Source organism: Heloderma suspectum, chromosome 2 (assembly GCF_057233095.1).
Source record: "Heloderma suspectum isolate Gila_16-S chromosome 2, 16-S_ref, whole genome shotgun sequence".
Classification (NCBI taxonomy): domain Eukaryota; kingdom Metazoa; phylum Chordata; class Lepidosauria; order Squamata; family Helodermatidae; genus Heloderma; species Heloderma suspectum.
The window spans coordinates 245,694,109-245,714,181 of NC_139459.1; the positions used below are offsets into that span (position 1 = coordinate 245,694,109).

General features: G+C 45.1%; 1 protein-coding gene across 1 annotated transcript in view; it reads right to left on the reverse strand.

The window, feature by feature from the left end:
* Positions 1-20,073, reverse strand: part of PPARGC1B (PPARG coactivator 1 beta) — a 159,276-nt gene that overhangs the window by 40,101 nt on the left and 99,102 nt on the right. The window contains exon 3 of the mRNA XM_084838658.1: positions 7,993-8,166. Within this exon, the coding sequence (XP_084694784.1) occupies positions 7,993-8,166 (174 nt within the window). The remainder of the gene's footprint in view (positions 1-7,992; positions 8,167-20,073) is intronic.

Here is a 20,073-nt window from a genome sequence, read left to right on the forward strand (position 1 = left end):
CTAAGATCATGTCACCTGGCCCTATCACTTCCTGGCATATAGAAGGGGAAGAAATGGAAGCAGTGACAGATTTTACTTTCTTGGGCTCCAAGATCACCGCAGACGGTGACTGTAGCCATGAAATTAAAAGACGCTTGCTCCTGGGGAGGAAAGCTATGGCCAACCTAGACAGCATAGTAAGAAGCAGAGACACCACCTTGCCGACAAAGGTCCGTCTAATCAAAGCTATGGTTTTCCCAGTAGTAATGTATGGCTGTGAGAGCTGGACTATAAGGAAGGCTGAGCGCCGAAGAATTGATGCTTTCGAACTGTGGTGCTGGAGAAGACTCTTACGAGTCCCCTGGACTGCAAGGAGGTCAAATCAGTCCATCCTAAAGGAAATCAACCCTGAGTGCTCATTGGAAGGACAGATAATGAAGCTCAAGCTCCAATATTTTGGCCACCTAATGCGAAGAGAAAACTCCCTGGAAAAGACCCTGATGCTGGGAAAGACTGAAGGCAAAAGGAGAAGGGGACGACAGAGGATGAGATGGCTAGATAGCATCACGGATGCAATGAATATGAACTTGAGCACGCTCCGGGAGAGAGCGCAGGACAGGAAGGCCTGGCGTGCTATGGTCCATGGGGTCACGAAGAGTCGGACACGACTGAACGACTGAACAACAACAACAACAACAACCACGTATATTTAGAGAGCACGAGCAGCACATGAAGAGGGAGCCTCAGCTATAAATATCCATGTGCACAGAGATGTAGAGGTGATGCTGACGCTGGAGACTCGGATAAAAAAGAAGCTTTCTGCACGCTGGAAATTAACATTCCTAGGCCACGTCACTTTGTGCTGCTTCCTATGAGCTCCCCACCACCACCGCTCTGCTGCCTTCTACGCCATCCTCCTTTATTGCCTTCCACCCACTGCAGAACAATCGGTCAGGTTCTAAAAAATCAAGCTGGATGCGCAAGGCACTATCCTGTAATTTCCTCTTAATAATAGATCACAGGAGGATTAGCTCAGCAGCCCTCTCCTACTCTTCCACCTCCTCATTAGCTTTACTACACTTGCTCCATTTAGAAACCAAGCGCAAATTAATGGAGCACTAATCATCTGCAGAAAAGATATTAATAGCCTGGACCCCCTTTCCCACCCACAGCCACCTTTCCTCAGCTTCCCCATACTGTTCCAGAACGAGAAAAGAAATGAGCCTGCATTAGGAAGAGTTCATGGGCTAGTTCTGCTGCTACACAGAATACTCCAGCCCTCTGTGTGCCTGGTGAAAGCAGCACAGAACTACGGTAGGAATGGGCTATATGGACACACAGAGAGAGAATTATGTGTGTCTGTGAGTGTGAGAGAGTGTGGCACAGAGAGAATATGTCTGCAAGAATTCCTGAAATACTTAGGGTTGGATCCAGATTTAAGCTAGATCAACTGTGCTGGTGGAAGTAGACTTCCCCACTCCCTCCTTTCTGTGACAGCTCCTCCAGCCCCCTGAAAATGCTACAGAGACAGTCAGGGGACCCTGCTGAATGGGGTGAGCTGTGGAGGGAGGGATCCCCCAAAATCAGGCAGAGGGATGTTCCATGAGAAGAACCCTTCCTCTTGCACAAGGCAGACCCTGGATCCAAACCCTTGAGCTTCACATTTATTGATCTGAAACATTTCTAGATCATATGTCACCCATTAAAGTATGTTCCAGGGTGGTTCTGAAACACAAAATTACACATACAATGCAATAAAAACAAACAAAACACAAATCCATAATTAATTAAATTAATGAATTAAATCTCATCAACCAGCTAAAACATACATAATCAGAATAAACTATAATTGCATTTAAAACATCGGGGCAAATAAAAATATTTTAACTAGGTGCCTAAAACCATACAGCATTGGCACAAATCAAATCTCCCATAGGAGGACCTTCCAGAGTTGGGGTACCACCGCAGTGAAGGATGTTCATGGATGCATAATGCACTTCTCTTACTGAAGGCACCTGGAGAAGCTTCATCTGACAACCTTAATGCAGAGGCAGGTTGGTATGGGAGGAAGGCTTTAGCGGTAAGTACCAACACCTTAAATTGGGCTTGGAAATGATTAGGCAGCCAATGTAACTCTTTCGGAACTGAAGGGATACAGATCCACCTCCTCAACCCAATCAGAATCCTAGCTGCTGAATTCTGCACCAGTTGAAGCTTCTAGCCCATCTTCACGGACAGCCTCCCATATAATGCACTTAAGTAATCCAACCTGGAAGTTACCAGAGCATGGATCACCATAGCCAGGCTATTCTGGACCAGGAAAGGGATGAACCAGTCAAAGCTTGTAGAAGGTGCTCCAAGCCACTGACCAGGTTGGATCCAAGAGCACCACCAGGCTGCACACCTGCTGTTCCAGAGGGAACGCAACTCCATCCAGAACAGTCGAGGAACTAGCTATCCAGAGTTCCTCCATCTTATCAGAATTCACCTTCACTTTGTTAGCCCCCATCCAGCCTATTACTGAGTCCAGACAGTGGTTAGGTGTCAAGGGCTCCTTGGAGGCCTCTCTAAGTCTAATCCAGTAGCCAAGTCCAGACACAGACAAAGGGATTCTCTTCAAAGCTTTATTCTTCTTTTACAACTTAACAACTCTACTGTTAGCAACTAGATATGAGCAGCAGAGTACCTATGCCCTAAGTTGGAACAGTTGGTCCCCGTTTGAAAGGGAATCACTGGCAGACCCCTGAACTTAAGGGCTAGGGAGAGTCCCTCCCCTTTTCCCTTGGATCCTCTTGGCGCAGCCGTTGTTTGCGCGCCAACCGGGCACTACGCCTCCTTCCGCACCCTCCATTTTGGCGCCGCTCTGTGCGTCGGCGTCATGCGTCCATCAAGTCTGCTTCCCGCGCTCTGTCACTCCCAGGTCTGCTATCTAAGCTAAGAATGCCGGTGAGAAGAATCTCCGTCAGCTGTTAGCCCTGGGAAAGAGGAGCACGCTCCTCTCCCAGGAGCGACTCCTATTCCTCAGAATCAGAACTACTCTAGGATTCTATGGGCTCAGTGTCCACCCTGACATTAGGCACCTCCACACCTTAGTGAGAGGACCATGGAAAACAGTGCTGATGACACCTCACTCCAAAACCTTGGATGACCTCCTGCAGCGGCTACATATAGATGTTAAATAGCATGGAGAATAAGCTCAAGTGCCACTGGTTGGAGCGGAAATCTCCCAAAGCTTTCTGAAACTGGCCCCACAGGTGTGAGCGGAAACACTGTATCACTGTGCCTCCCAGCCCAAACCACAGAGCTGGTCTAACAAGATACCGTGGTTGATGGTATCAAAAGCTGCTGAGAGTTCAAGAAGAATCAACAGGGTTGCACTCCCTCCATCACTCTCCTGACAGAGGTAATTCATCAGGGTGACCAGGGCTGTTTCATTCTCCAGCCTTGGCCTACAGCCAGATTGAAATGGTTCTAGAGAATCCTTTTCTTCCAACAGCATCTGGAATTGTACTGTTGTCACCCTTTCATGTACCTTGCCCCAAAAGAGGATATTTGCAACAAGGCAACAGTTCTTATAATTAGGGCTGTGCAGGGACCCCCCGATCCAGTTCGGAGGCCGATTCAGAGCTTCCGAATCGGCCCCAACCCACCTTGGTTCGATCCAGAGCTGGGCAGACCCATTTTGGCCTCCAGGTACAAAGCGAGATCTGGACAGCCAAAGCACCCTGTAATGTTGCATAGATCACCCCTTTATGGCCGCAATCTATATAACATTTAATTACTGGAAGAAGAGTCACCACTTTAAAAGAAAATGGTGTCTCCCTCCAAGATGGTGACTGCTGCGGGCGCACCCTATCGGTCAAGCTAAAGAACAGGGGGCGCAGGGGGCTGTCCAGATTGGGCCAAAGCACCTCAAAGCACTTTGGATTGATCTGACCTGCTTCGGGATGTTTGGCCTAACCCCAACCCATTCCAGAACTGGACCGCATTGGTCCAAATCACCCCGATCCGCTTCGGGATTCGGACCAAAGCAGTTCACAGCCCTAGTTATAATCTTCTAGGGCCAGTGAGAACTTCTTAAGGAGTGGTCTCACAACCTCCTCTTTCAAGACAGCCAAGACTATTCCCTCTCTCAAGGAGGCATCAATTATCTCCAGGACTCAGTCAATCCACTTTGGCTGGATCTAAGTAGCTAAAATGGGAAGGATTGTGCATACAGGTGGTAGGATGGATGTCTCCAAGCACTTTGTCCACATCCCTGGGTTGCATCAACTAACACTGATCCCATGAAACCAGACTAGATGGGGCTCTGGATGCCTCCTCTGGAACTTTATCAATGATGGTGTCAAGGTTAGAGTGAATACGAGTGACTTTACCTTTAGAGGTGCCTAACAAACTTGCCACAGCAGGCCTCCAAGAGTTCCAACACATCTTTCTCAGGGTCTAGATGTAATAGTTCTCTGACTGCTTGAAAAAGCTGCGCTGGATGGTTACTCAAGGACGCAATGATGGTATAAAAGTGAAAATGCTTTGCTGCCCTCACGGCCACAAAGTAGTCACAATAATATGCTCTCACTTGTGTTCAGACATAGTCACTGTGAGATTTATGCCACCTATGTTCTAGTCATCATCTTGCGTTTTCATCATCCCCAACTCTCTGGTAAAGCAGGAAGCTGGCTGGGCTCCACAATGCATGAGAGGACTCTGGGGAGGAACTGTGTTAACAGCCCTTCCCTTCTCATAATTCCATAGGGAGACCAGGATTTCAACAGAAGCACCAGCCATGTCAACTGGAAAATCCTCCAGAGCAGTCTATACGTCTCCAGGCATGGATCAATTTAATAAGTCTACCACCCCTGCAGAGGGAGAAAGCCAATGCCAACCTAACCTTCATCAGGAAATGACCTGAGCATGACAACAGGGGTACAGACCACCACCCCAATTCTAGACCACCAATTACCTGCTCCTTCAGCAAAACTAGGTCCAAAGTGGGTCCTGCAGAAGGCATTGGACAACATATTGAGACAGCCCCATGGTTGTTATGGCAGCTATGATACCCCAACCAGGTTCTCCTCAGGTGGCCACTATGTGAATGCTGAAATCCCCCAAGACAAGCATCTTTGGATTTTTCAACACCACATCCAAGGCCACCTTGGGCAGCTCAGGCAGAGAGACTGATGGGTGGCACAGAGACTGATGAGTAGCTCACCAGCAGAATCCCTGATTTGTCTCTCTGGTCCAACTCTAGGTACAATCACTCAAACCCAATACTCAGATCAACTGGTCTCCTGGTGAGAGAGATGGATTCCTTAGAAACAATAGCAGCATCTTCTCCCTGGCCCTCGAGTCTGTGCTGCATCTCCCGCCAGGAATGTTCAACTATTTCAGCCCAAGGGCCAAGTTCCATTTTGGAGAAGCTCTCAGGGGTTTCACTGCAGTGGTGGGCAGGACCAAAATACAAAAAAAAAAATACCAGCCCACTTTAGCTTTAGGCTCCTACTGCCAGTAACTAAGCCTTAGGGGAAACATTTCAACCTTTCAAAATCAGGGGAAAACATATGCAAAAGCTGGAAAACCAGCAAATGTGGTGGTCAGAGGAAAGGGAGTGTGGCCCGGAAAATGGAATGTGGCCATCTGGGAACCATGGAGGGCCAGACCAGGACCACAGGAGGACCGGATTCAGCCCCTGGGCCTGAGGCTGCCCACCCCTGATCTAGCCTATGCTGATGCTGCACTGCATACCCAGGTGGACAAGAGACAGGGGGACAAGACTAAGCCACTCCCACCCACTCTGTGACAGTCCCAGTCCAGATCGGGACTCCTGTGGTTGCCTTTTTAAAAAAAAAAATTGAAAGATACACAAATATGATCACACATTTAGCGAGCAATCCTATGGTCCCTGGGAGAGTGTCCCAGGAACCACAGGACACTCCTACGACCTCGGAAGGGAAAATGTGAATTGGGACATTTTCCCCTCCTGCCCCTCACCCCTTGCAGCAGCCATGGAAAGCACTGCAGTGGCTTCCTCACCAGAAGTCAGCGCTCTGACCTTGGGTAAGGTTGTGAATGAGGGAGAAGTGGTTGGGGAGAGGAGGCACTGAGGATCCGCCGGATCCTAAAGCCTCCCAGCTGCTGTCCTCACAACTCTATGAGGCACACTCAAAAGCACATCTAGTGGGACATCAGCTCAAAGGAGGACAGAGAGGCAAAGATCGCCTCTGCCGCTTCTCCTGCTCTGCCGGGCATCTGCCAGCAGAGGGCAGGATGGTTGGACCGCATAGGATTGCTCTGTTAATGTATTTGGCTGAATTTGGCCTTCAGTATGAGGCAGCTTCGTATGAAGAGAGAAAAGCCTGCAGCATCCACAAATCCCAAATGTAGCCTGAAACAAATGCTGCTACAGCCAAAGGGGCACGTATCGGTAGCTTAGATAAACAATAAGAGCTTGCCCTTCTTGGACAAACAAACAAAGGGCAGGTTCCAAGGTGGTTTTCTGCCATAGAAACGTGAAGAAACACGTGTACAAAATGTTGCACCAGAAGACCTGCAAGCAGGGGATGAGGGGTGCTTCCAGATGAGGCTTTTATCGTGCAATTGCCTTCGTGAATTGTAAAATTCACGGAATTTTACAGGGGATCCAAACAATGTCGTCTTTTACTCACAACCCTCCCCTATTCCTCACCAGTTTCTCATATCTTTTTCCTTCCGCAAAAAGTCCATTTAGGAGGAAAAGATGGTATAGCTGCACAATCCCTTCTAATTGGGAGTGCCAGGAGCCCTCTGTCTGGAAGCTATACTCCCACCTGCTCCCGCCCCACCCATGCGTGTTTTACTATTCAAACATGAACTGCGCCACATATATTCCTACACAGTTATTCTTCTCAGGAGGAATAAAGTTACATCAGAATTGCTTATAATGTATGCGTTTCCCTCTCCCCTCTAGGCAGGGGCATTGCTAGGGATATGTGAGAAATCAGTTCCAGTTCGTTTTTTATCAGAATTTACCCAGTTCGCACTTCGAGACCAAACACAGACTTGGACGCAATCTGTGGTTGACGTCTGTACATTTCCAAGCTTGCAATGTGGTTTGCATACTCAAAAAAATGTGCTCGGCAACATGTGTATGTTTGAAAAATGCACAGGAAAAAATGCATACTTTCGAAAAATGTGCACAAATAGGTTTTAATTAATGGGAGAAGAATGCATATATTTCAAAGATGCACACAACTGATGTGTACATTTGGGGAAAAAAAACATGCACAAAACTACGAACAGATTTTCATGCCAAAAGAAAAACACAAAGCTTTCAATCTGATACAGACTTGAGTCGGAATGAGCGTCGAGATGGAATTTGAAGAACGTCGGCAAGCTCGGCTTTTGCTGATTCGCACATCCATAGGCCTTGCTCAGCCTGGGCCCAGGCACCCCAGCCCCGAACCTATTTCCCAGGGCCCTGGATTTATTCCACAGAGTGCTAAGTGTCCATTGGTGCCAATGGAAGGGGTTTTTCCTCAGCTTAATTACCATGCAGATGGAAATTTTCATGGGGGAATGCAGCTGGAGAGGGAAGGGTTAACTCCCCCTTCCAACATGCTGTAACACTCTCTTCCCCAAATCTTCCCCTTTATGGCAATTAAAAGGGGGAAAGACCTTTTTTCATTGGTTTGAGATGACCTAGGTCAGGTTGCAAATTAACTGAAGAATTTATTTTATTTGAGGTTATTTTGATGAGAAATTAATTGGCTGGCTTTGCCTCCTGTGAAATTTACTTAATTATTTCTGATTTCTTTTAATGTAGATTTCTGTCTGCAAGCCTGGGCCCTGAATCTTTTAAATGCCTAGCAATGACCCTGCCTCTAGGAATGTGTTTCTTCCCCACAATGGGCCACCCTAACAACCACAGGGTATTGCCAACAATGGTGTTATAGTTGAGGGGAAGATGCATGTAAAGGAAAGCCTTTGCTCCAGAGCAAACTGCCCACAGTGACAGGGGAATTGCTTGGAGTAGAGTACCTGAAAGAGCTCGGAGTCATCTGTGCTGTACTGGCTGGACTCTGTTTCGGAGCGCTCACAACACCACTGCAACTCGCTGAAGCAGTTGGCTGAGTCAAAGTCACTGGCATCCAACTGGGACAAATCAATCTCTGGGAAATCAGAGTAAAGGTGCTCCTCACCAGACACTTCATACTATGGACAGAAAAGAGATAACAGTAAGCTTGGCAATGCTTGCAAATCCTTCGGTATTTGTTGCCGAATAACACACACGCTTTCCCAATATGTAGATTATCAGATCACAGATGTCTTTGGATGCCAAACATCATCCAGTAAAAAGCCACACTGGTGTGGAACCAGAAGCCCAATGGGCCGATCCTCCCTGAAACAAAGTGGATTCTAAATTCTTTCAGTTATCCTACTTGCAGAAGCCTTCAAGCTCCAAAATGCAACATTTCCACAGTTGTTTATTTAGGAATGTTTAGCCCGCACTTCTAATTTCTCCAGGGCAGCTTTACAACACATAAAAACAAAATGCAATCAATCAAAATATAACAATAAAAACAAAGCTAAAAACAGAAATGGCAGCTACAATTATAATTCTATATGATGCTCAATGGCCAGGGAAATACAACTGACAACACTGCATAATAAGAGTTGTATGTCTAAGGGAACAAACCTGAGGTGCCTCTAGGGCAAGCTTTATACTATAAAGTGTATACAACTGGTGGTTGCAATTAAACAGTTTAAGAAGAGTTTGTTGGGAAATCACCTACTAGACCTGTTGTCTGGGCCAGAGGCAGAAGATATATTATTTATTACTAGTAATACAGTGTTATCAATATGAGATATGTTTTGCTAATGGCTGGGATTTGCCAGGGGCGGAGGGAGTACCTTCCATTTTTGGGAGCTCAACAATTTGACAGCTATGAATACAATAATACAGAATGCATTCCTGGCAAAAATTTTAGGAAAATTAATTAAAATTAACTAACTTCCCAAACTTGGGGCAGGGTAGGGGGAGGTTTTCTTTTGGAAAATCCAAACTATTCTCCCGGGTTAAAATTCACTTTGGCTGAAAATATATTGAAGGGCAGCCATGTTCTGAAATGGGGCATTTCCTGCCCTCCTCCAAACTGCCAAAGCAAATGTCCTGGGCTTTCAGATTTTCTTTTGCCCATTACCACCTGTACACGTATTATAATTACATCTTCCTAGTTTCCCTGGAAGATTATTTGAATTTAGGTATATTCTCCCCCTCTGTAAGTAAGAAGTGAATACCTGTATCTAATTATGATGATCATTGTTTGCCTACTTTGGATATGTGCATAAATGTCATTCAAAAGAAACTCTAGCATAAAGCAAAATAAAACACTTGCCACTAAATATTCATATTCAACATCTAGTATGTCCATCTGTGAATGATGCTGCAACCTTGGCCAGCTTTCAGAAGAAACACTTGGGTTTTGTATTTCCTGTTTCTATGCGATAATATCCTATTATGCAGATTCAAAGATTAACATTTCTGAGCTCTTGAACATATCATTTCCACTGTCTTCTAGTGTGAGAGAGGCCAAGCCCCCTGGAGGACAGCCCCAGATGCTTTGTGGCAAAAAAGGTTACTGGGGACTGATAACATGCATCTTTTAAGTCTCTGTCTGTTCATAGGAACAGGAAGACACCCACACCACCACCAGATTACTCAGATTAAATGGCTACATTTCTAGGGACAATTTTTCTTATTAAGAATGGCTGACACCTGCATTACATGCTGCATTAGCCATAATTACAAGGGGTCTGTGTGTGTGTGTGTGTGTGTTATTTTTAAAAAGTTAAGAGTAAATGGGCACCTTAACATTCAATTCCAGTAGGTTGCAGAAGAGGAGCATCAGCTCTGCTGAAAGACCATCTCCTTGGGGTTCTCTCTCAGCAACCATTCCAGCAGGCTGCAGCAGAGGGAGCTGAGATGGGAAGCAGGGCCATTCCACCAGTTCCATCACTGAACTGGTTCCAGCTGGTCCTTATCAGTGCCCAAGTTTGTGTTTTTCCTTTTTCCTCTCCATCCCTTTTTCCTTTTACGTCATGTCGTTTTAGGTTGTAAGCCTGTGAGCAGGGACTGTCTTGTTCTCAGTGATTGTATGTAAGCCGCTCCGACAGCCTTTTCGAGCTCCCAAAGAGCAGGGTAAACATACTTTAAATAAATAAAATAAATGAACAAGCATGACTTGGGAAAGTTCCCTTGGCCATGGGAAGTTGCTCTAGAGCAGCCTTCTCCACCCTGGCACCCTCCAGATGTGCTAGACTACAACACCCGTCATTCCCACATGGAAGGGGATGGGATTTGTAAAGCAACACATCTGGAAGGGCCCTGATGTGTTCCCCAACATACTAGGGAAAGTTTTCCTTGGGTTAGGATAAGCTCCAAGACAAACACTCCCTATACACCACCAACCTTCCCCAAGCTGGTGTCCTCCAGATGTGGACTACAAGTCCCAGCATCCCCACAGCATGAGGGATGCTGTGAGCAGGGAAGGCTGCTGTACACCGTCACAGCAGCTGCAAGGGTTCTTAAGGGACACTTAAGTTACTCCAGCCGTTAGTGACATAATACAGACATCCGGGGTTTATCCTACAGCCGTAATAGTCAGCAATTAGGAAAGAAGGGAAGAGACTTATAGGGCACACAACACAGTCACAAATCAGGTAAGGCTCTGGAATCCTGGGTGCATTTAGTGGTGAATTTCTGGCCCAGTAGACACGCCATCTCCCTCCACCTCCCTGTTTTGTTTGGCCTTCCATTTCCTCCCTAGTCCCTTTCCTCCAGCTCCATCCATCACCTAAACGTAGTACTGCCACACCCATGGCATCAAAAAGCAGACCCTTCAAGCTTGGATATTTCCTCAGACCCGGTGACAATCTCTCCTTATAGAAACAAGTTTCTCCAGACACCAATTCAATAACGGCTCTAACAATCCATTGTATTCTTCCCCTGCTCCTCAAACCCAGCCAAAATGTGAGTATAATAGAGCAGAATCAATGGCTGGCGCATGTAAGGCAATCTAAGCTCTAAGAACTGAGCTAAAAATATCCAGTCAATCACACGGAGCAGCTGAGACCCGGCCCCATTTCCACCACATTCTCAAGGCATACGCAATTGCATTAAACCCCAACACGGACAGCAAGAGTGAGTGACCGAGAAGGACACGGTAATGCTGCACTGCACCATTACGGCAAAGCTTACCAAAGGTCATGGGTGTATATTGGGGATGCTGCCTTCAAAGGTCCAGAATGAATGGAGAGCAGGGAGGGGGAGAAATGTTTAAGACAAGGCCTGCTCAGACAAGGGTTTATGCAAAACTGTGCCATCTGGCCCTGCTGATATTTACACCTTCCTTGGTGCACGGAGAAAACCCTTTATCTGACAGGTAGAGTTTTGCTGGTTGTCTTATTCTATTGTTACTTGCATACTTTAATTTGCTTAACTTATGTGTAACTTCATTGCTCATATATGAATCCTGCTCTTCCTCACAGGCGTTCAGGCCACTGTATTTATTTATTCGTTACTTTTTTTATCCTGCCTTTTCCTCCAAGTAACACAAGATGGAATATTCTTCATTTTATCCTCAAAATGGCTCCATGAAGTAGCTTAGGCTAAGAGTCAGTGACTGGCCCAAAGTCGCCCAGTGAGCTTCATGGGGACTTGAACCCGGGTGTCCCCAAACGAATATTCTTCATTTTATCCTCAAAACGACTCCATTAAGTAGCTTAGGCTAAGAGTCAACGACTGGCCCAAAGTCACCCGGTGAGCTTCATGGGGACTTTAACCCGGGTCTCCCCAGTCCAACACTCTAACCACTACACCACACTTGTGTAAATGGATCTATCCCTTGTTATCCTCACAACAATGTTAAACTAAACAAGTCGCAAGATACACCCAGCGACTTCATGGCAGAGGGATCTGAACCCAGAGTCCAAGTTCATTCTCTGGGCCCTATTAGTTAAAGCAGGGGTGCAGAACCTCTTTCAGCCGAAGGGCCAAATTCAATTTCAGGTAAGTTCTCAGGGGCTGCATTCCAGTGGTAGGTGGGACTGAAGGCAAAAGGGGCTGGGCCAAAAAGACCAGCATATTTTAGCTTGAATCTCTTCCCGCTAGTAACTAAGCCTCAAGAAGGCATTTTAACTTTTTAGAATGGGGAAAATAAACTGTGCAAAAGCTGGGGAACCATCAAACAATGGACGGATGGGGGAGGGGTGTGAGGCTATCTGGAGCACTCTGGAGGGCCAAATTAGGACCTGAGGTTCTGCACCCCTGTGCTAAAGACACCCATTTGACAGCTGTGAATACTGAGGTTCCCTTGTTCTCCACAAACATGCTGTGGCTACCAAAACACAGCTCCACCTTTGCCAGCATCAGTAGTATTACAATGTTCACTGAATTCAGCAGGGTGGGTTCAGCATTCAGTCCTTCCTTTCTGAGACAACCAGGCAAGCCACCACAGAGCTGGTAAATGACAAAAGCCTTTGTCCTCATAATGACCAAGTCTAGCATTCAAAACTCTACCCAAGAAATGAAAATTCATGAAGCCCCTTTTATGTGAAGACCCGCTGATCTGTGGGAGCTTCCTAACAGTGGGAAGAGGAAATTTATTTCTTTTGCATTTAGCTCTTCGATCACAAGATCAGCTGAGCATTTGAGAAGCTGTAATGACAGAACAACATCCTAAGCACAGCTTTGAAGTTTTCCAAATAGTCTAAGACTCAAAAATCAATTTTCACAAGAAGTTACAGAAATGAAAGAGACAGCAATTCCCCCGCCCTACCCTATCCCACCCCTCAATCTCCCTTTATTAACTGGGATAATCTCAGATAATAGGGTTTGTTTCCCACAGGAATGGGACTTCATGTTGTATCGTGTTTTCCAATTTAGTTTGGGACACAGTGTCCTACAGCAGTAAACTGCTGGTACTCCTCCCCTTCTGTATGAACATCAGGTGAAAAAAGGGCAACCGGTCAGCAGGTTATAAAGGAAAGGCCCAAGGGAAAGGGTCGATCTTGGGGTAGAGAAGAGGCTTGGAAATGGTAGAAAGGGAAAGCAGCAGGCCAGCTGAACGAGAAAAAGCTGGCCTGGCCTACTCTTGTGCCTTCAACAAGAGCTTGATATGCGAACCTCAGCAGGCAAACCTTTTCGCAGCATGGAGACAAACAGTATCACCTACTAAATGGCTGCATATGAGCCTGTGATTAAAAGCACAGCAACCAGCTGAAAAGCTGGCAACTAAAGGACAGGCCGGCTTAGACAGGGGGCTCTCCCGGTTTGCTGACTTTCCACAAATGTCCTTTAAAGCCACACACGCACATCTTATTACCACTATTGTCTGGAGGAAGCACGGTTTAGAATCAGCACAGTGCAGTCCCTCAGTTACTGCCCTGCAAGCCATCGTGGACTGAGGGGGAATTGAGTCATATTGTTTCAGTTTAGAGTACAACACAATGCATGCAGACAACCAACTCACACAAAACCCCACGGGATGCATGCCGATGGCCTGTATTTTTTAGCCTCATGCCCACCCTTTGTTGCCATCTTGTTCCATTTGTCCACACTCCCTGTTCCATAGAGGGGCTCTTTTCTACATGGTCTTTTTAGTGTTTTCCATCTTTTTGTGACTTGCCTAGGGCAACGGACAAGCTGGTGTTATTCTAACATTATACAAGTACACATATTGTACTGCTTGTGCAAGAGGCCCCAACCTGATCAAGAAATGTTAGAGATAACCAGTGTCAGCCTACACATCCAGAGGCACATCCCATAAGTCATGGTCCATCCAATGCACATGGACATAGAGAAGAAGCTGATGAAAGGCAAATACACTCGAAGCAATTTGGGCCAAATATATACTGCACTGCAGACATCACAATTATGATCTATCAATGTCTTAGTTTTCACAACATCACCTGAAATACTTTGGGTTTTCTTGGTTGGGTAGATTAAGAAATTCGAGTTTGCCAGTCCCAGATGCCAAAGGCTAGATAGCATTGGCTACTGAATTCAGCTAGAATGCTCTAGGGTAAACTGGCTTGCCTGGCACTGCCTTAATGTTTCAATGAGTTTAGCAAAGCTGACCTAGTTACACTTTAGCTTTGGAGACGTTCAAGCCTTCTGAGCTGGATCAAAAGACATATGGATCTAAAACTGAATCATATTCTGAATCATATCCCCAGAAACCTCTGATCCATCAACCACATTTTTCATGCCTGCTAGCACTCACATGTATCTGCTAGCATTCATACAACATCTTGTCTTGCCCACCACCAGACAAGGTAGAATTCTGTTCCCCATTCAGACCAATTTGCCAGTATTCCCAATATTTCTGCTGCTGAAAACAATGACAATGCTTTATGCTACAGGATGAAGGGGCACCATTTTCTAACTTACAGTGAAGGGCAGGGTGAGCCCTTATTCCCTCACTGGGAAACTCTCGTACAGTTGCAGCGCAGCGGTGGCCCCCTTTCAGCTCACAGGACCTGCTTTGTAGTTTGCTTAGGTTAATGGTTAATCCAGCCTCTGAGGTCTCTTGATTCCTTCACCACCTGTTGCGATAGATAGATCCTGCTTTCCATCAGTATTTCTCCCCCGCCCCCATCCTCATATAATGTATGTTTTCATCAAATGCTCTGCATTCTCTCAAATCTTCCCCTGGGAACAGAGGTAGATATTTTTATTTTTAGAATATCTTTTAATATGCATTTCCAATTCTTTTATATAGAAAAAACTTCTGCAAAACACCCAAATTCCTCAGTTGTCTTTGATATGTCACAAGGGAAGAGATCCCTGTTCTGCAATCACAAGTCGCAGCTGACGCTAGCTCTTGGGATGTCTTTTGATAATCTCTACAGACGTGACACCTCCCCACTGCCAACAGAATTAGGAATAAATAAACTCCTGCAATCCAATGCCTCTTTGGGCTGCCTACTTGGCATGCTGAGGTCAGCCATAAGATTTTGTTGGTACCCTGGCAATGCCATGTTGTTCAAGTCCAGCTTAAGGGTCACCTGGGAGATAATAAGTAATAGGACAGTTTACTCCTGACTGTACGTATGGATCCATCCCAAGTCATTCAGAGTCAGAAACAATCGTTTGACCAATTGACATTGGATGGCACAAGATGAGTATTTGGCTATGGGTGGATAAGAAGTAGTTATTTAAATTTACTGATATAGTAATATACCGATACAGAGCATTATTTTCAACTTTAGTCCTATCCTGCAACAGACAATTCATTTTTCCTCCTTTCTTTATACTGCATACATCTGTCCTTCTCCTTCTATCTGTTTATCTTCATCATTTGCTTTTTCTCTCTACATCCCTCTCTCCTCTTGGTATTTTTTGAACATCAAAAAAGAAACAAAAGAAAATGGTGTTGGTGCCTAATGTAACCCACTTCAGATACAGACAAGTTGTGGGTCATGACCCATCAGAAGAAGACTAGTGGCCTAGAGCTTCAGGAATTCTTTCCAAGCCAATTCTGAATGCCATTCAGATGAGGTAATACTGCCAGGAACTGGGCTAGTTCTTGCTTGGCTAGTTCTGTCAATAAGGTATTTTCAATCTCTGAATACCAGTTTCCTTCCTCCATTGCTTTAGAAACAAGAAGACATACACATATTTGGCCGCATGCCTTGGAAGAACAAGAACTGAAGCACTTAACAGAAGGTGGAACAGCTGATGATATTTCCGATTCTTCTTTCCACCCCCAATTGTGGGCAGGTGGATGGTACAGGACACTACTCTGACAGGCCCAGTACTTAGAGTGGGAAATGGATCTTGGCTGGGCTAATGTTCCCCTTTTCTGCATTTCCTTTTTCTGTTTGTGAAAGACATGAACTTTGTTCTAATTTTATCCAGGAGATTGTAAGGAAAGCAGCCATTGGACCTTGGAAGACAGCCAACAAAATGGCTGGGAATTCGGAACCATCTTTCATTTTAGACACCTCATTCATGTGTGCCGAAGCAGAGCAAAACACAAAACTAGCCAAGGAGCTCAGTGGAACCACTGGAAACCCAGATTCTGGGGAAGGGGCCAAAACTCTGTGGTAGAGTGCCTGTTTTGCATGTAGAATGTCCCGGGTTTGATTATTTTTTATATTATTTATATCCTGCTCTATCCCATGGGCTCAGAACAGCTGACAGACATTTTCCTAAATGGTTAATTCCCCATATCTCAATTTAAAAAGATCTCAGGTAACTGGGCTGGGAAGACCTCTGAATCCTTGGAGAGCTGCTGCCAGTGAGAGTAAACAATATTGACCTAGATGGACCAATTATCTAATGGTAAAATGGAGAGTGTACTTCACAAGGCTGCCCTAGTACTGTACCAAAAAGATGGGCTCCAAGTAAAAATTCAAGGAGGACTGGAAATTTTACATCCCACCATTGTATTCTGTATTCCTCCTGTGTCCCTCAAAAAAGAAGTTATTTTAAAGTGGAAAGGCTGGATTTGCCCTTGTCAGATGCATGATGAAGCACTGTGGACCTCAAACTGTGATTTGTTAATTAGGACACACAGACACCTAGGTTTTGTCCGTTTGCACAGCAGTTGGGCAATTCATCTTCAGGGCACTAATTTCAATATTGACCTCAAGTCTTTCCTTAAAATGTGAATTTCCTGTAAGTTTAGGAACTGGTTAAGAAGCATTTTAATTCTTTATTAAAATCACACAAAAGAAATCAACAGCCAATAGATTACTTTGTGTGCGGCACAGGTTTTGCCAATGACAGACAGACCGACCGACAGACAAATTGCTATTAAATTATTGTAAAGTACTGACAGAGTATTTGTATTTGATGCCTTAATTATAAACTGGTGGGTGACAACTTGCTAATAGATGCAAGATGGCCATTTCGAACACTGGTATAAGATCTGAAAAATGAAGCTCTCCCCACCACGAGGAGGCTTGTATGTGTGACATGAAAGGCTACACTGATCCTTGCTCTAAATTGGTCACACTCAAACTCACGGAGTTACCTTCAAAGGCCAACACACTCTGCTAAAGCATTGGCATCTAGGCCTCCACAGTGACAGACAGACAGCTAGATAATTGCAGACAAGGAATGTTAGTCTGCCCCAGCCCCACTGTCTCATCAGCTTGAGAGAGATGACTGAGTTCTGAGCCACTGCACACTCAAGCACATGGATGAAAGACATACTGTTGACTGGCACCAGCAACAGAACTGTCTCCTTGAACTCTACTTGGTTTTGGTTATGTGTCTTATGAATAGTTGATTGCCACACATCTCAGACAACTGGCTTGATGAAGAGCTAAAAGACACGGACAGCAGTCTCAGACGATTTATCGGCTGTCAGACTGTACCATGTTGGGCCACAGGTGTTTGAATGCTCCCCCATATTAAAAATAAATAAATCCCTAAACATGCAAAATCAGATAGGAAGAGTCTATCAGTATCCTCTCATCATTTCTGTACATGAAACTTAAGAAAAGATTTAATGGGAAAATGAAAATGAGAAGAGGTATTTCCCAGTTTGCTTTTTAAAACTGAGCACAAACTACTGCATTTCAACATAGGAAGGGTCATCCAAGTCCTGTTACTCAAGGTCCTTTTAACTGGAGATGTTGGGGATTGAATGCTGGACCTTCTGCATGCAAAGCATGTGCTCTACTACTGGACTATGGCCTCTCCCTCCTCCTTTAAGGCAGGCTTTATTCAGCTAGACACAACCTTTGTTGGCAAGAGGTCCAGAGGGACTTTTGGAGAGGCTAAATGGAGTCTGACTGGAGAGGCGAAATCATTGCCGTCATACCAACTTTCTCTGAATAACTCTCCTGAGCCATGTGCTCAAATGACAGATCAAAACAGGGATGTTTGCAGTTTCCTTATCCATAAACTTTAGCATGAAGCCGGTTGAAGGAAAAAGCAGGAGGTTCTGCCAAGTGGTACCAAAAGTGTCATTGTATAGACCTTGTGAGCACTGCCTGTTGAAATCTCCAGAAGCCAGAGGAGTAGCTGACTTGGTTTGCTACTTGAGTACTAATGCTTCCCCTTCAGAAGGACTTCTACAACATGGCTTCCTTCCCAGATTTGCACCGCTGGATGTGTGGGGAAAGGGTAGGAACTACATGTGTATCTGCTGTATTTCAGGGCAACTAAAACGGTGGTGGTGGACATTCAAAGATGGCCTGGAAGTCAGAGAAGAGCATGGGTTGGATACAGATTTAGTCATAGTAAGAATAGGAACACAGGAAGCTGCTTCATAGTGAGTCAAAGCATGAGTCCATCTAGCCCAGTATTGATGACACTGACTTGCAGCAATGGCTCTCCAGGGTTTCAGCCAGGAGTTTCTCCAGGTCTACCTGGAGATGCCAGGGCTTGAAGCTGGGACCTTCTGCATGCAAAGCATGTGCTCTACCACTGAGCTACGGCTCCACCATTGAAATAAATGGAATATACAGTAGTCATGACTAACTTAAGGCCCATTGATTTCAAGGGGTCTACTCTAAGTATGGCTAAATGTGGATCTAACACCATATCTTAACTTCAAAGAACTGGCATCTAAAGTTAAAAGCGTCTGAAATGGCGAGGCTTGGGAAATAACTCTGCGATCCTGGAGAAGCACTGCTAGTCAGTGTTCACAGTACCAGGATAAATGGAACACTGATCTGACTTCATATATTTCAGCTCCTTACACCTTTAACATCTCAGGAGCAACTGCTATTCCTGTTGGTTTGGGACCCACTGAGTAGTCAGTGTTGGACGTAACCCTGCATTAATTATTCTCATAGCTTTTCAAAAAACTAGAACATCATGAGGTTTCTTGAGACAGCAGATCCTGTAATAAAGGGCTATTCAGTCAGTCCTATGAGAATAGTTCATAGCTGAAGTCAATGACATGGGAAACCTGTGATCTAATCCCTGCTTCATAGTAACCCTCCTTTGTAATCTTGCAAGGGTGCCTCATTTGTAAGTGGGGGTATTACTTATTAGGACATCACACAAATACAGATTAGAAAGTATTCAGTTAATCAGGGGTGTATGTATTCCATGGGAGCACAAAAATCTTGGGTGAAGAATTCAACTTCCTGACAATCACCGATTTCAAGAAAACAAATTACCATCCCTTTGGGTTGTAAAGATACGCCTGAAAGTATGTGAGCAATACCTGCTGAAATCTCAGGAGCCAGAAGGGAGGGGCTGTGTAAGGTTTCCATTGTTGAAGGTAGTGCTTCAGAGCCCTGCATAGGATATTGCCCCTACTGATGACAAGCAAAACCAGAAAGATATATGCAAAATAGTTAAAACTGCAGAGTTATTAAAAAGATGAGTAACTATGAAATGGTTTAGTTTGCATAATGCATACAAGTGGTAGTGCAGAGATTTGGATATATTAAAATGGGTACAAGTTGCAAATACACACATGAATACACACACACACACACTGTCTAAATGTGTGCACTTGTAACTTGTACTCCAGGACTCTGCGCTCAGACAACCCAAATTCTGAAGCAAGAAAAGGCTAAATTCTGCCACTTGTATACAGTACACATGAATATACACACACAAAGTCTAATGGATGATTCCCACTAGTGCAAATTGGGCTTGCTTTTCAGTTCTGCAGATGGCCTAGAGTGATGCTGAATGCATACATGATGGACCTTATCACAGAATCAGAGGAACACCATAAGCACAAACTGCAAGCATATGACCTGCAGCACAGTGTGTGCATCAGGAACAGAAGGCTGCGCAGACTGGAAAAAAAATGCAGTTGTGTGAAACTGGCCCTTCGTTATTATAGCATCTTAAAAGGATGACTAATTTTTTATTTCTTCAGTGCAGCAGAAAATACAGCAGAAGAAATCACATGCCAGTCTGTGAAGCGGTAAGCTTCTAACAGCTGCTGCAGCAACTAAAAAATGCTGCCGGATGGACAGAATGCAGCAGCTTCTCAATAACCTAATCCCATATTAAGCCTTGAAGGGCAGATTTATGTTGTCATTTGCATAAATGCCACCAGGATGCTCTGCAGAGGGCTTGCCGCTGAAGCACTGCAGTTGTGACGGTGGAGTCATAATGGCTCCATTTGGGAGGCT